Source organism: Salvelinus sp. IW2-2015, linkage group LG4q.1:29 (assembly GCF_002910315.2).
Source record: "Salvelinus sp. IW2-2015 linkage group LG4q.1:29, ASM291031v2, whole genome shotgun sequence".
NCBI classification, from domain to species: domain Eukaryota; kingdom Metazoa; phylum Chordata; class Actinopteri; order Salmoniformes; family Salmonidae; genus Salvelinus; species Salvelinus sp. IW2-2015.
In genome coordinates, this window is record NC_036842.1 from 27,618,460 (window position 1) to 27,634,427 (window position 15,968).

The 15,968-nt window shown below is 44.4% G+C and overlaps 1 protein-coding gene across 3 annotated transcripts; it reads left to right on the forward strand.

The window, feature by feature from the left end:
• Positions 1-2,133: 2,133 nt before the first annotated feature.
• lg4q.1:29h2orf42 (linkage group 4q.1:29 C2orf42 homolog) lies at positions 2,134-7,376 on the forward strand. 3 transcript variants are annotated; one of them, XM_023984294.2, is made up of 8 exons: positions 2,134-2,249; positions 2,634-3,883; positions 3,996-4,109; positions 4,607-4,711; positions 4,870-4,977; positions 5,956-6,056; positions 6,244-6,406; positions 6,504-7,376. In XM_023984294.2, exons 2-8 carry the CDS (start codon positions 2,689-2,691, stop codon positions 6,719-6,721), a joined length of 2,004 nt encoding a protein of 667 aa, XP_023840062.2. In that variant the 5' UTR covers positions 2,134-2,249; positions 2,634-2,688; the 3' UTR covers positions 6,722-7,376. The 3 variants fall into 3 exon arrangements, with proteins under 3 accessions (XP_023840062.2, XP_070298715.1, XP_070298712.1); XM_070442614.1 differs by having other exon boundaries at positions 5,956-6,029; XM_070442611.1 differs by having other exon boundaries at positions 2,153-2,249; positions 2,652-3,883.
• The last annotated feature ends 8,592 nt before the right edge of the window (positions 7,377-15,968 follow it).

Sequence of the window (15,968 nt, forward strand, 5' to 3'; positions counted from 1 at the left end):
CTTGCGGAAACGGATCATATTTCTATCTCTCTGTTTTTACAGGCTTGAGTTGAGAGTATTGTGAGAGGTGGTCCAGTCTTGCAAAGAAATGCTTTTTTGTTTACAATGAGCTTTCCTACTTGTAGTATTCAGATCCATTGATTTTTGTCATCAGATAACACGTTTTGTAATTAACAGAAACTGGAATTACAAGAGCAGGGCAGGCCTACATACACTTGACCCAAGCTGTGTTTGAATTTCTGATCTACAGGTATGAACAAGATAGAAACTACATGTCGCTTGATTCTCTTCTCTGAAAAGGGCTTTCATCTCGGCCCTGTGACCAACACCAGTAATGTATATGTGCTGCCTTCACTTGCTAGTCGGAAATATCAGATTCCCTAACTGGTTGAACACGCCAACCAGATAACTTGGACATTTACGACTTGCTATCTAGATCTGACTAGCATGTGAACGTGGCAACAAACATTTTATTGCTGATTCTATGTAGTGACCATTTGAGTGGCTTTGAAGCCACTGGTCAGCCATATTTGCACTCCCCAGTAGGAGCAGTCCTCCATAGGAATGCCTTTTTTAATTTTACCTTTATTTAACTAGGCAAGTCAGTTAAGAACAAATTCTTATTTACAATGACGGCCTAGGAACAGTGGGTTAACTGCCTTGTTCAGGGGCAGAATGACAACAAATAACTAACATTGACCTAAAACAAATATACTTTAAGGACTTTTATATTTTTATGTATAGCTCACAATTTTAAAGTATTTGTATGAAGGTGTCTAATAATAGAAAAAACAATGTAGTCATTAAATGCATTTCTATAGAGCTCGCAAGCTTGTAGTCCTAAAACCCGGAAATGAGTTACCTCTGGTTCATTCAGCCATTCCTATGGTGAAAATGAATGGGGAAAGAATAGGGGGTTTGGGATAAATGCCGAAAATAAGGTCTGAGGTTAAAACAAGTTTAAGAGATGATATACGTTTTGTTCTATGAGATGTCAGTTAACCTGACCTTTTTCAGTTATGAAGGCTTTATGTGCTTTTTTAAATGACATAAATGCTTCAAAATTAACAAAAAAGTGACATCTGATGATTATCCTAGAACAAAATGTATAAGATCTTATAAAGCCATATTCGGACAGAATACATTTTACTGGGGAGCTCAGGTAATGTAATTATGTCCACGAGCACTAATCACCACATCCCTAATTTAGTTTTGTCCGAACTGCCATGTCAGTCATTTTTATGTGTCGGGAAGGTTATTACCCCAGCCGTAAAAACCTACTGTTTTTCGGCAGACTCCAAGGTCTTCTGATAATACTTATCCCGGGCGAATCGTCATCCCTGTGTTTTTAGGGATATTACAGTTTAACTGGTGCTGCACCCAGTTTGGGTATGAACATGGGGAACACATGTATGCTTAAAACAAAGCGCTATACACTAGCCTACAGATGGATAATCTGTTTTGTCACATATAAACTTTTCTAGTGCCATACTTCTCTTTTAAAATATGAAGTGGACGATATTGTGCCAATAAATTGATACATTGCTAAATACGTCAGGTCTGCATAGGTTACCGTTTATGGTTATTATTGATATTAATTATTAGTTGTACTTTCTCCGAACTGAAGGCCATTAGGCCAATATTAGGTTATCCCTAGACATTTGGAATATCTTCACGCCTAGAAGAGCCTCTGAGTGTCCGTCATAATGGTCAATTGAGAAAAAGAAAACACCCAAAAATTACAGGGCAGTTTGGTAAAACTAATCCTCTCCAAATCGTCCACTGGAAAAACGGACATGCTAGGGTTATTATTACATAACCGACGTTATATAGTAATACTAGTCCCGTGAGAATATGGTTTAAGCCTGTGTTTACCACATTTATTTTAAGCATTTATCCAAAAACACCATTCATTCCCGCATAGGCTTTGTCCAATGAACCTTTGCGGATTTAGAACAATGAGCTAGTAATAGGTCTTTGCTATCTGTGGAGTTAGTGCTTACAAAAATACGCCGTTACTATTTTACAACCGTGGGGGAGTACCAAGATGGACGTGCGGTGGATTAAACATCTACTTTATGTATAAGTCATTGTCCAACACCCTATCCAATCAGGAAGCTCGTTACAGGCGCAATGCGGAGACACGGATGTAAGGAGGAATGGCGACGGTCGAGGGGAAGAGGAGGTTTGTGTATGAAAACTGGAACGACCATACAGCACCAGGATTATAGGTAGTGAAAAAAACACAGGTATGCATTCAGCTGTAACCAATCATGGTCCAAACACAGGCGTGGAGCAGTAGATTGCGATGCGTCTGGTATAATTATGGACCCATTTTACGAACCGTTATTGTTCACTTCAGGAACAATGTCATCCTACATAAATTGGCTTTTCTATTCCTTATCAAAGTTACATGTGTTGAAAAGTAACAGTTTTTTAATGATAAATTATTTGTCATATTTTGTAAAACAACAACACTTATTTCTGATTACATAAGTAAACGCGATAAAGGCCTACAAAGGCTTGACTGGAACAAAAGATTGCATTATGGCCTAAGTTATTTTTTGATCACATTAATTACAGTAATATCTACTTGCTGAAATTAGATCAGGCTGTATCTGTTCTCTTTTCAGACCTACTCTGTCTTCCAGACTTCAGGCCAACTGCCAGTGGAGTCCGGCTGCCCAAATGGAGTCTGGCGTGGCAGTGACCTCACCTCCTGCATCGGTGGTTGCCCCTACACCCCCCAACCTTTGCTCAAAGCAGAGAGAGAGTAGCAAGAAGACTGCTACCAGCACCACCCCCTCCTTTCTGTCCAATCTGGGCAAGCCCACTCTACGAGGGATCAGGAAGTGTCCCCAGTGTGGCGTTTTCAACGGCACCCGTGGGCTCAGCTGCAAGAACAAGGCTTGTGGAATTGTCTTCAGAGATGGGGGGGCTGTGGGGGGAGGCAGAGGGGCCAAGAGAGGGGCGATGGAGGTGGTGCGGGTGGTGATTGACGGAGGAGGGGAAGATGAAGAGAGAGATGAAGGAAGAGGTGGTGAATCCTCCGGTGGAGGTGCGCAGGTGTTCTCTGTCTGTCAGCGAGTGAGAGGGGTGGGAGCGGCTGCAACACAGCGGGGGTTCATAGAGCTTGTCCCCACTGATACGGCCATTGCCACGAGTGAAGGGGCGACTCTGCTGACCCGGGTCAACATGGGCCGCTGCTTCCTGCCCACCTGCCGCCATGCCAACGGTCAAAGGTCAGGCCAGAGCCAGTCACAGCAGGCAGCTGTTCTGACCAACCCCCCCTCCAAGCCTGGCTTGTCTAACTCCGTCACTCCCTGTGTCCACGTGAAGCAGGCGATGGAGTGCCAGGCGCAGGCCACCCCTCTCCCCCTGAAGAGCTCTATCCTGGAGGGGCTTCAGGCCTCAGCCGAGGCCAGGGAAGAGCTCTGGAGGTTGGCTACTGAGTCCCCGGGACCCCTGGTTCAGCGGGTGAACAAAGATACTCTGGTGGTGAAATGTCACAGTGGACCAAGTCATCCTCTGGGGCTGCTGCACCTAACTGTAGGCACGGGGGGGTCTGCTGCTGGGGGGAAGGGGAAGGGGAAGGTCAGAGAGGGGGCTGTGTTTCAGTGTTCCTGTCAGGGGGGTGTCAGAGGAGGTACGGCAGAGGGAAGAGTGGCCGTGGAAACCTCCCAGAATGGGGATGGGGAGGTGAGAGGGTCCTCAGGTGTTGTCTCCTCTGGTGTCTTACCTGACTCCACCTCTCGGCCTGATGCTGAAGCTGGCCCTGCAGCTCCATACCTCTGCCTCCACTTCTATGCCTGTGTTTGCGCCTTCACCAGCGATGAGAAACTGGCCTCAGAGTTCACAGGTTTCCTCAACTACAGCTCCAATGGTAGGTCCCTAGGAGAGGGATTGATGTGTGTGATCTTTGTGTAATATTTCAAGGTGTATGTATGTGTGCACTGCAGTACCTGTAGGAGACTCTGTTGTCATCTGTACTGCAGGTATACAACAGAATGCTGACTGCACAGTCCTCTGTGGCTCCAGCCCACCTCAGCTGCCTGAACCAATCACTGCTCACAAAACCAAGAGACTCCGTTTGGAAGAGCACCTCATTGGTGAGCTGCCCTGTCAATCACACTGTTCATCCAATAGAAGTGCGAGTGCCTTATCATGAAAATAGGACCTTCTTTATGTTCTTTGAAATCTGCCTGAGCACAATTTTTTTCTCTCGATCTGTCCTCTGTGATCATCTATCCTCTTTTTCCTCTGTCACTCCTTTCTTTTTCATTTCCCCCTGTAAGTCCCTCCTCCCTTCTCTCTCCTCCCTCCATTCAGCTGTATGTCCTGTAGGGTGGGTGGGGGTAGGATGGGTAGAGGAGGCCTTGTCAGAGGAAACCTCCTGGTTATTGTGCTCCTGTTTCTATTGGGCTCAAGAACACAGGTGCAGCCTGCCTGCCTCCTTTCTCTCTGTCGCTCTGTGTCTTACCCACTGCCTCTGTCCTGTCCATCTGTCCTCCCTTTCTGTTTCTCACTGCCTTTCTGCCCCTTAACGGTATCCAATAAACCACAGATTCTATCTCTTTTAATTAATTATGATGTGTGTGTGTGTCAGGGAGCAGCCAGCCTGTGGATGAGAGCCTGGTGACCCTGGGCTTCCAGCAGTGGCTAGCCAGCGTTACAGAGAGGATCCACCTGACCATGCACTACCAGTTTGATGGTAACACACACACACACACACCACACACACACACACCACACACACACACCACACCACAACACACACACACACACACACACACACACACACACACACAGCCCTCCGTCCCTCTGTGTTTGTCTAATTGATGATGATGATAAAGATGTTGTTGTCTCCAGGTAAGCCGGAGCCTCTGGTGTTCCACATCCCCCATGTGTTCTTCAACGCCCTGCAGTATCGTCTGTCCCTGGGCTCCAAGAAGAGACGGCTGCCCAATGCTACCTCAGGTAACCCTTAACCCTAACCACAACCCAACGCCATCCCTAATTCAACTACAGTGAGCTCCAAAAGTACTGGGACAGTGACCCTTGTTTGTTGTTGTTTTGGTTCTGTAGTCCAGCACTTTGGATTTTAAATGAYACAATGACTATGAGGTTAAAGTCTAGACTGTCAGCTTTAATTTGAGGGTACCAATACTGTTGGTCCCCTGAAATGGGGCAGTATGTACCAAAAGTGCCGTAATTTCTAAACTGTTTCCCACCATATGGATGAAAATACCTTCAAATTAAAGCTGACAGTCTGCACTTAACCTCATAGTCACTGTATAATTTAAAATGTTGGAGTACAAAACAACAACAAAAAATTGTCCCAATACTTTTGGAGCTCACTGTATAACGCTACAAATGAGCCTACTCTAACCCTAACAGCCTCGGACACACAGGCTTTGTTTACATTGTTCCGAACTCCTGGGGAACTTGTCTGCCGAAAGATGCCAAAAATACGGTGGAGTCTAGATGAATGCCAGTGACACATTGCCACCTATCAAATCAATCAAACATGTTGATTGGGTGGAGCTCCAAACAGAGGTTATGTTTCTAAAACATTTTCTGACTTGCAACAAGCTAACTAGCATACGATACAAAAAAGAAGGCAGCATAGGCTACTAAAATGTTGTCTAACCGGTAGGAAAAGAGGCACAATCAAAACTAGGAAAAAACAACTAATTTGAATTTCTACTCTGAGACAATCAAATGTGAGCGTTAACAGCCAGCACTCCCATTCAAATGCAAAATCCAATACTGAAGTTCTCCAGACTTCCAATATTTGAGTCATCAAGATGAGATTTGGAAAGAGACTAACCCTAACGCAACTACAGGTAAACCTTAACCCAACACCAAACACAGCCTAAAACTGGTGGGTACTTTAAGGTTAAGTTACAAGGGAAACATGTTTTGTTATCTTATCTTTTTGTTTTCTTTGGTCAGCGTTTGTGAGGAATGATGATCTGCACCATGGCTCCTTCCCCAAGTACACCTGGCACATCACCAACCTGATGCAGGTGAAACGCATCTTCGACACCTCAGAGGTCAGCTCTCTCTTCTTCACTCCTCCCCATCTCCCTCCTTCATCTCATCCACTCACACGGTCTTCAGACTGCTCGTGTCATGTATTTACCACAGGGCGTTGTTATGTTTTGGTCTTAGTCACTCTGTGACTTTCTCTATCTCATCATGCATCCTTCTCCCTTTCTCTGTCTTCCTCTGTCTGTCTAGCTGCCCCTGGAGTTGACCCAGAGTTTTGTGAAGAACAGTGATGGTTCCTTCTCTCCGTTCCGCTGTCCCGAGCCTCTTCATCCTGACCCCACTGAGGGCTACAGCCGGACGGACAGATCCCAGGCCATACGACCCCTGGAGCTACGCACCTTTCTCCAAGTCGGTCAGTGTGTGTGGTGTGTGTGTGTGTGTGTGTGTGAGAGCTGGGCTGGACTGCTATGTGTGATGTCATATGATCTGATTTGTTGTGATCACCACAGGACTGTGTACAGCGGATCAGAAGGATCCCACACCCTTTGTGATCGAGTGGATCCCAGACATCCTGCCTCGCTGTCGCGTCGGAGAGCTCCGCATCCGCTTCCAGTATGGTCACCAGCACGGAGGACAGACGGAATACTGCGATGGAACGCCGAGACGCACCGGAGGGACAGAGAGGGGGGGTTGCAAGTCATCATCAGAGACCTCCCTTTCCAAATAAAAAGTTCCACAGGCATCTGTCCAATGAGGCAGGGTAGCCTAGTAGTTAGAGCGTTGGGCTAGTAACCGCAAGGTTGCAAGTTCAAATCCCCGAGCTGCCAAGGTACAAATCTGAAATTCTGCCCCTGAACAAGGCAGTTAACCTACTGTTCCTAGGCCGTCATTGAAAATAAGAATTTGTTCTTAACTGACTTGCCTAGTAAAATTAAGGTCAAATTAAAAAACTGGAGGATCTGTTAGTTAATAGTTCTTTGAATTATGAAAGTCTAGAGCATTGTTTTTAGAAAGAGGGAGATGAGGGGGGCTATTTTTTAGAGAGAGAAATGAGGGGGGGAAACATTTTGAGAGAAGGAAAGAAGAGATGTGAAAGAGTGCTGCTGATGGCCAAGAATTGTATTTTTTACATCACTGTTTGTACACTCTTCTCCCAAAGTTACCCTATGTCCCTTCCATTGCAGCTAACATGGATTTGTGTTAATTCATGCTATTACATGACTTCTATGTATCAAATCGCAGTTGCTTGATAACATTAGCTACTCTACAGAGAAGTAGCATCTGAATGTAATATCAAGTCATTGAGATAATCAAATGACAAACGTGTGCGAGGCTTATGTGTGTATCTGAAGGGTTGTAAATGAATGACATCTGATTGATTACCCTTTGCGTGTGTGTGTGCATTTATAAGTGGTGTATAATGAATAAGAACTTTCTGGTGTGTAGCGATCTAATTCACTGTCGAGTAGAATATTTACGTTTGTGCCCGTAGTTACAGAATAACCTAATGGTTTGTTGTCTTTTTGTTTGTTTGTAGTGTTGATTAATAAATTCATTGACCTTGAGAATAGACAGTCTTTCTTCTCTAAAAATCAACTTTTTCTATTTCTTAGCATCGCTCCCTCCCATCCTTTACATTACTTATTTTACTGATAAAAAGAGCGTGCACACTTGTGTCCTAGATGTTGCTTGTTTTTCAGCCAAAGTGTTGAGCTTAGTCTTTGTCCACCAGGTGGCGACATTGGCTAACAATTTCACACCAGTGTTCCACAAACTAGACTAGTGCCAACGGAAGAGAAATTATGTTTTGCTTTATAGAAACGTAACTGTCCAATGTATGGCCATGGCTCCATCTCCCGATGAACAGACAGCTCACTTCAATTACACACTCCTTCTCAGGATATTATCATAACCACACAGTCTCAGAATAAGATCCACTTTTACATGAACTAATTGATTCAGTTAATGCTCCTTAGTGAACCACATGCCAAATTAGTGATGTACGGAGTAGGAGGAGGACATTAGTGTATCAGAGGTGTGTGTGGGTGTCAGAACATCGATGGCCCCCGGCCCTATTTGTCCTCCCTCTCAGACCCCCAGGAGACAACCTCCACAAGAGTGTGTGACACTAAGCGAGAGAAGAGAAACATCCTGTTTGACAGCAGGAAAGCGAGCTTGAAAGTTGGATGAGGATGAAAGAGCGGGCTGGAAAGAGAGGGAGGAAGGGAGGGAGAGAATTACATTGGTAGAAGAATTGGAGCGAAGGCCACATGTCAAGTAGAATATGATTCAAATCTCAGGGTCACAAAATTATTTTAGCTGGTGTGCAGTGTGTTTGTGTGCACACTAGTGTGTATGTGTCCCTTAATGATGGAATTGTGAGGAGCCAGCGCTCTGTGACTGTGTGTGTGCGCGTGTGTGTCTCTGTGTCTGTCAACGCCAGCCTACAGACACACTGAGACGACAGCTATCTCTTAGCCTTGTTCTTCTGAGTTACAGAGAAAATGAGTGTCAGTCTGCGCCAAAGCTATATAGTACGCGGCTAAGGGTAAAAAACAAAATAGAATCCAAAGGGAGCTCACACTCAAACCATACAGGGAAAACCTGCAGGTGTTCGAGATGGAGATACTGTACATATTTATATTATTTAATACATGTTCAGGTACTACGTGCAACATTTTTTACACTTCCTTTGGACACTCCCACTAGGTCCTTCAGCTTAATCCAATCCAAAATGGGGAGCAAGCAAGTGCAGACTTCAGAGAGAGGAGTATTGAGACTTGAGATTCACCCACAGTCTAATTAAAGAACACTGAGACAATGAAGTGATTAGCAGATGTCAATCAGTACCTCTGAGACTCAATGGATCACTTAACTACTGACCTCTAAGGCCTGGCTGTCAATCATTAAACCAACCAACCCAATCACACATCACTCACCTGCCAATACCTCCTACTCTCTCTCTCTCCCTCCCTCACTGCTGTCTTTCTTTCTCTGTCTCTCTCCACCCTTCTCCCCCCTCTCTTTTTCTTTCTCTCAGTCTCTTTCTCTCTCTGGAATGTTGGTGGTTACTGAGGGGGTGCTGGGTTCAGTGGTGACCCCACTCATCCCTAGTTTGTATGATCCTCTCTGACCCTGTGTTCCTCTCTCTCTCTGTCCCATCACAGCACCATTTATCCTACCTGTTTTCCTCCATTGTAACCAGGCTTCCCACAGCAAAACAAGTTGAAATTCACTCATTTTATTAATCTGCTTGTTCTGCCCTCATATTGTGCATCACATTGAAGTATTTGACCATTTTATTTTTCAGGACAACCAGGGTTACAAGTAGAACACAAAACTATTTGACAAACAGTTGCATTAATGAGTTTTATTGACTAATGTCAAACCAATAAGGTCTTCTAAGCAAAAACCTGATAAAAATGTATTTATAAGAGTACAGAAATTGTTTGCTCCATGAGAAATTAATATCTTACTCGTCAGTGAAATTGTGTGGAGTTTGGAGTTTGCGACATCAAGTATGTGAGCTTATTACAGTATTATAGACACCACGTCCTGGGATTTCCTATGATCTTCTATGTAGAGCACATATGTCAGAGTCAAGGCCCGCGGGCCACATCCGGCCCGCGAGAAGGTTTTTTACGGCCCCTGGGATGATCTTGATTTATTATTAGAACCGGCCCGCAGACCGCAGCAAGCCGGCAGCCCGCAGATCTTTTACACGCACCAATACTACATTTCCCACAATGCAACGGTGACGCACCGAGCAGTAGGCTGCTTCATTTCAATATTTATTGGCACAGCAGTCGTCAGCATCACAGTAAAATTAACTTTCAGATACCCATCAAAAATGGCAAAACGGAAGGTGGACACTGAGAACCGGGGGTTTCAAACAAGGTGGGAGTCGGAGTATATGTTCACGGTAGCTTGAAAACCCTGTTGTCTTCTGTTGGGAGAAAGTGTGGCGTACTGAAAGAGTAAATCTGAGAGACATTATGAAACGAAACACGCGGGACAAAAACAAGAATATGGACATGGAACAAAGGCTACAAAAGGCAGAGGAATTAAAACGAGGCCACAAAAATCGCGACAGGCTCTGTCAAAAAAGCCAAATTCACAAGGCCAGGCTTGCTGTCAAGGCCAGATTTATTTTGGGCAGAAGAGATCGCTAAATCAGCCCGGCCATTTACGGAGGCGGGATTTTCATCAAAAACTGGCATGATTCAAGTTTGTGACGAAGTTTGCCAGAAAAAAAGGCAACTCTTTTTAAATGTGAGTCTGAGCAGAAACACATTGCCGACGAGAGTAGACCAGTTTGTCCATCAACTAAAAGAGCAGCTTGTGGAAAAAGGGAAAAGATTTCATTGCATTATTCCTTGGCTGTGGATGAGAGCACCGACCATTTCTGCACATTGCCCAGTTGTCAAATTTTCATCCGCGGAGTGGACTCCCATGCCTAAGCGTTGACAGAGGAGTTTTTGGCTTTACGTCCTAATGCATGGCACAACTACGGGGCATGATTTTGTATGAAAGAGGTGTCAAGATGTGTAAATGAAGAGGAGCGTGCCCTGGGAAAAAACTCGGTGGTTTGACAACCGACGGCAGCACCCTGCATGTGTGGACACAGGAGCGGACTGGTGGCGAAGATACGGGGAAAAGATGCAAGAGGAAAACGCGACAGGTGAGCTGACAGCTTATCACTTGTATCATACACCAGGAAGCGTTGTGCGGTAAAAGCCTTGAAAATGGAGCATGTAATGAGGTCATCAGTACGGCACAGTTAACTTTATCAGAGCCATAAGGTCCTTGAATTCACCGCAGTTCAAGGCATTTCTGACGGAGATAGAAACGGAGCATGGTGATTTGCCTTATCACACAGAGTGTGACGATGGCTTAAGCCAGGGAAAGAGGTGCTTCAAAAGATGTGTCGAGCTTCGCGTGAGGAGATTTGTCTGTTCGTGGACAGCAAAGGGAAAGACCACAACACAACTCCGAGGACCGAAATGTTTCTGTGGTGAAATGGCTTTTCTGTGTGACATTACGGAGTCATCTGAATGCAATGAACTTGCAGCGCAGGGTCGGGATCATGTCATCTCGAATATGTACAGTACAGTGAAGGCATTTAAAACCAAACTGACTCTGTGGAGACGCAGAATGCGGAAAGAAAATTTGAGCCACTTTCCCAGCTGCCAGACCATGAAAGCAGAAGCGTCTCTACCAGTGCGTTCCTGAGCGCACAGTTGGCTGATAAAATAGTATGCTTGCCGCTGACTTTCGACGCCGATTTGCTGACTTTGAAGCACAAAAAAGCAGGTTGGAACTGCTCCGGTAACCCATTTGCTTTGACGTGGAAAGCTCACCACCAAACCTCCAAATGGAGTTGATTGACCTCCAATGCAATGATGCACTGAGGGCAAAATATGCGGCAGTGGGTGCTGCGGAGTTCGCCCGTTTCCTCCCCGACACAATGCCCAGCTGCGCATCCAGGCTGCTCAAACCGTTGTCTATGTTTGCAGCACATACCTGTGTGAACAACTGTTTTTTTGATGAACCTGAACAAAACATTCACACAGAAGTCGACTTACTGCTGAACACTCCCACTCAATTTGAGGATTTCCTCAGCTCAGAGCCTTACCCGAACATGATGAACTTGTGGAAAAGATGGACACCACCAAGTATCACCCCTCAACCTCAAACAAGTGAACATTACTGTGCAATCACATATTTAGAGTTTTTACTCATCAAGTTTAAAAGTGAAAGTTTATATCATTGTTGTTGCCTTGCATGTTACTTCTCCTTAACAATTAAGGTTGTTTTTAGATAATAGATTTTGTGCACTTTTTTTTGATTTATTTCCAATCCAATTATATTTAAAAATATTTTCAGTTGAAGTGGATGATAGAAAATTGCTATTATTGTTTTTTTCTTTGAAGTAAATTAGCCCACTTTTGCTAAATAGAAAATATAGGCTACTGATGTGCACTTGAATACCCGGTTTCTTTCATTGAATGTTCAGATGTTATGGGGATTTTTATATAAAGGAAATTTGTCTTTTGTGTCTGTTGAAAATTAAAGATTACTGACAGAGCCATAAGAAAATATTGCTTTATTTATCTGATCATATTGGAATATATTTGTTAGGTTTTCAGTAGGTTCAATTAGGTTCACTAGACTATATGCGTCATTTAAAAATTTTTCAATGAACATTCGAACAGTCCGGCCCTCGGCTTGTAGCTACATTTTTTATTTGGCCCTCCGTCCATTTGACTTTGACACCCCTGATGTAGAGGAACCCCTTACCTTCTAACTACTCTTGTGTGGCTTCTGAGAGTCATAGAACAAGTACATGTGTGTGTTCGTGAGAGTCTCAGGTTTTCATAGACGGGTCATAGTAGTTTTTAGCTCTAACCATTTGGACTCTTCAGATATTTTTGTGAGAAGAACCGTCCCCGGACCCCTTCGGGACCTGCCCTTGTCTCACAAACACCACTCTAACTCAGCCCTCATTAATCACAGACTATTGGTTAGTATCAGCAGATGCAGAAGAAATAGACTAATCCAACGGTACAACCGATCAAAAACACTGTTTAAAAGGAGTTAGAAGTCCAAAATGTGACTGTGGCTCTCAATAGGTTAACTCAACCCTTTATCTGTTACAACTAGGCCCCTACAGAGACTGGAAGAGATATACTGAGGTGAAGGGGTGAGGTGAGAGGAGGAGATACGGAGAGGGTGAGTACATGTACTAAGAAGAATGGCAAAACATGTATGTTCAAATTTATAATATTAAAACCATTTATATTGTTGTGATGTTGTACTCTCATAAGGACCATTAGTATCCCAGTGAGCTTCATATGAGAGACATTTCTTCTCTTCTCTATTTGCTTGTTTCTCCCACTCAGACGTTGTGTCCAGGGTACAGTATTACTATAGAAGGTCATGAAGCCATGCTTTGTCTCGTTCTGTTCAGCTTGGCTAATTTACTAATAGTATTAAAGTGTGGGATGTCTGGGATCCACTTGATTACAAAGGGAGTGGGATCCTTCTGATCCGCAGTACACAGTCTTGTGGTGATCACAACAAATCAGATCATATGACATCACACACACCAGTCCAACCCAGCTCTCACACACACATACACGCACACGTGTGCACACACACACACATACGCACGCACGCACGCACGCACGCACGCACGCACGCACGCACGCACGCACGCACGCACGCACGCACGCACATACGTACGTACGTAGTGTTGAGTGGCTGGGCTGAGTAGGGCTGTAAGTAGATCCATCAGAGAGGAGAGGAGTCAGTAGCCTGAGGATACATGGGCCAATTATGGTCATAATTCTAATGGGACTGAGAGACTGGCAGGATGACTGATGAGAACTCTCTGCTCATTTACATGGCTGTGTAGCCATCATCAGACCTCTCTAATTTAAGGCTGTTTTAATGGGAGACCTCTATTTCCAATATAGTTATTACATATGGCAAAATGTAACTTGGATATGGCCAATAAACTTGAACTGGAATATGGCAAGTAAACTATAACTTGTACTTGAACTAATACTAACCATAACTCCATGTCAACTTAGCAACAACAACATATAAACAGTTACCCCTTTAGTACTGTTCTCTAGTCACTTTTAGCTTTTTACCACTTTTTGTAAAACCTCACACTCAGGGTTCGGCTGCAGTTACATGGGTAATCTGATCCCAGACCTGTGTTAGGGGCCACATTTTTGCTGTAGCCCCGAACAAAATCTCCTGATTTAACTGATCGAGAGCTTGATAATTAGTTGACAAGTTGAATCAGGTGTGCTTCTCCAGGGCTACAATAAAATGTGTTTTGTTGGGGGTACTGGAGGACTGGAGTGGTGTAGAGAACAAAGGGGTGCAGTGTGCTGACGTGTGTCCTCATGCAGAGCAGAGCTGATAAGCCTCATGGTTAATGGTGTTAGGGCAGATTCCATTACCCCCTCCAGACTGAGCTCATTAAATAAACATCCCTCAGCCAGGTAGGCCGTCATTGTAAATAAGAATTTGTTCTTAACTGGCTTGCCTAGTTAAATAAAGGTTAAATAAATAAATATAATCCAGACTGAGAGAGAGGAGGGCTGGAGAGAGGGAGAGAAGGAAGGAAGGAAAGAGGGAGGGAGGTAGAGGGAGGCAGAGTGTGAGGGAGTTAGGGAGGGAGAGGGGAGGGAGAGATAAACTGTTCTGTGATAACTGTAGTACTACTAAGATCATTACCAGAGATATGACAGATATAATGTCTGCCTCCAATAGTGTCCACTCCCTCACCCCCCTCTCTCTTCCTCTCTTTATTTCTCACTGCCCCACCTTTCTTATCTCTGTCCTCCTATATCTTCTCAGTTGCAGTCTGTTACCTCTTTTCTCTCTCTTTTCCCATCCCTATCTCCCTTTCTTCTCCCCTCTCTTTGCCTGGCACATCTCCTTTCCTCTCTCTCAGACCCTGTTTTGACCTTGCTGGACCCAATGCATCCTCCTCTCCTCCCCTTCTCCTTCCCACTCTCCTCTCTTCCTCTATGAGTAATCTGTGCCGTGGCCCTTCCTCCATCCATCAGAGGAGTCTCATTGTTGTGACGTCTAGTTAATTCTGGCCCCACAGAGAGAGATCTCCCTGAATATATTAAAGTTTAGGCATTAACGCCCTGAAATATTAAGGTTATGGCATTAACTCCAAATGGTTACGGTAAGGGTTAAGGTTTTGAACATACAACCTTTGGCACTAGAGGCCATCCCCACCATTCCTGTCCACAACCCCATAGAAAATACCCAACCTACTTGAAGATAACAGCGCTCACTGTTGCCCCTAGTGGCCGGGTTCCACGTCATCTCCCAACGTCCTCAGACATGGATGGACATTGAATTCTGACTTGTATCACCGGTTAACTCTGGCGGATAAATGTGTGTTGCATGTTTATGTGTGTGAGCAAAGTATTTGTGAGCAACTTTAAGGTGTGTGTTGTGCGTGAAGTTAGGCGGTCACATTGTCAACAGATAAACATCTTGATTCCATTTTAGCGGAGAATCTTCTGTGTAATAAGTGAAACGTGTTAGTGCAAAAATGCATCAACTGAGCGTTCTAAATAAACAAGCAACTTTAGTTAATTGGTGTTTTTTGGAAACCAGCTTCGGAATGGGCTGCGGGTTAAGCTGTTAAGTATCTTACAAGAGTAATAAAGGCCCAGTGCACATAGTTTTAGGTTTATTTTTTTCCTGATTTATCATGGGGTGCTGCAGCACCCTCAACACCCAAACTTCCGTGGCATGATGCTGCACTGAGAATTAGCAATGTTTTCCTACTAAGGTTCTAACGAGTGAACTTAACCTTAAGATGCATTTTGGAGAAACTGGCCCAGGGCTGCCAGTTTCACTGATGGATGGGAGGAAGAGAGGGAAGAAGAGGTGATTAGATAGCTGTGCTTATGCTTGACCTTCCTCCTACCCAACACTTGTCCCTTCATACCAGACTGACAGAGATGGAAGGGAGAGAGAGAGAGAGAGAGAGGAGAGAGAGAGAGAGAGAGAGGGAGAGCGAGAGAGAGAGAGAGAGGAAGAGAAAGCACAGAAAGAAGAAACGAAAGAAAGAAAGAAAGAAAGAAAGAAAGGAAAGAAAGAAGAAAGAAAGATAAGAAAGAAAGAAAAGAAAGAAAGAAAAGAAGAAAGAAAGGAGAAAGCTTCAATTAAACCGAGAAGCACAAAGAGAAGAAGAATGAGGAGTGAGCAGAAAGAGAATAAATAAAACAGGAGGGAGGGAGGTGAGGGAGGGAGGGAGGGAGGGAGGGAGGGAGGGAGGGAGGGAGGGCAGGGAGGGAGGGAAAGAGCAATAAGTTTTTGTTGAGATTCTGGCAGCGCACACTGGGACTATCATTCAATACACTCATAACAATGAATGAGGCTTTCAGCGAGCTGTAAAATAAGAATTTTGAATAAAGCATGAGACCAGT

Excerpts from the sequence above, each read along its gene's own strand:
- lg4q.1:29h2orf42 (XM_023984294.2), top strand. The coding sequence starts at position 2,689 with ATGGAGTCTGGCGTGGCAGTGACCTCACCTCCTGCATCGGTGGTTGCC. Across the intron at positions 4,110-4,606 it reads TTTGGAAGAGCACCTCATTG|GGAGCAGCCAGCCTGTGGAT; the intron begins GTGAGCTGCCCT and ends TGTGTGTGTCAG. Across the intron at positions 4,978-5,955 it reads GCTGCCCAATGCTACCTCAG|CGTTTGTGAGGAATGATGAT; the intron begins GTAACCCTTAAC and ends TTCTTTGGTCAG.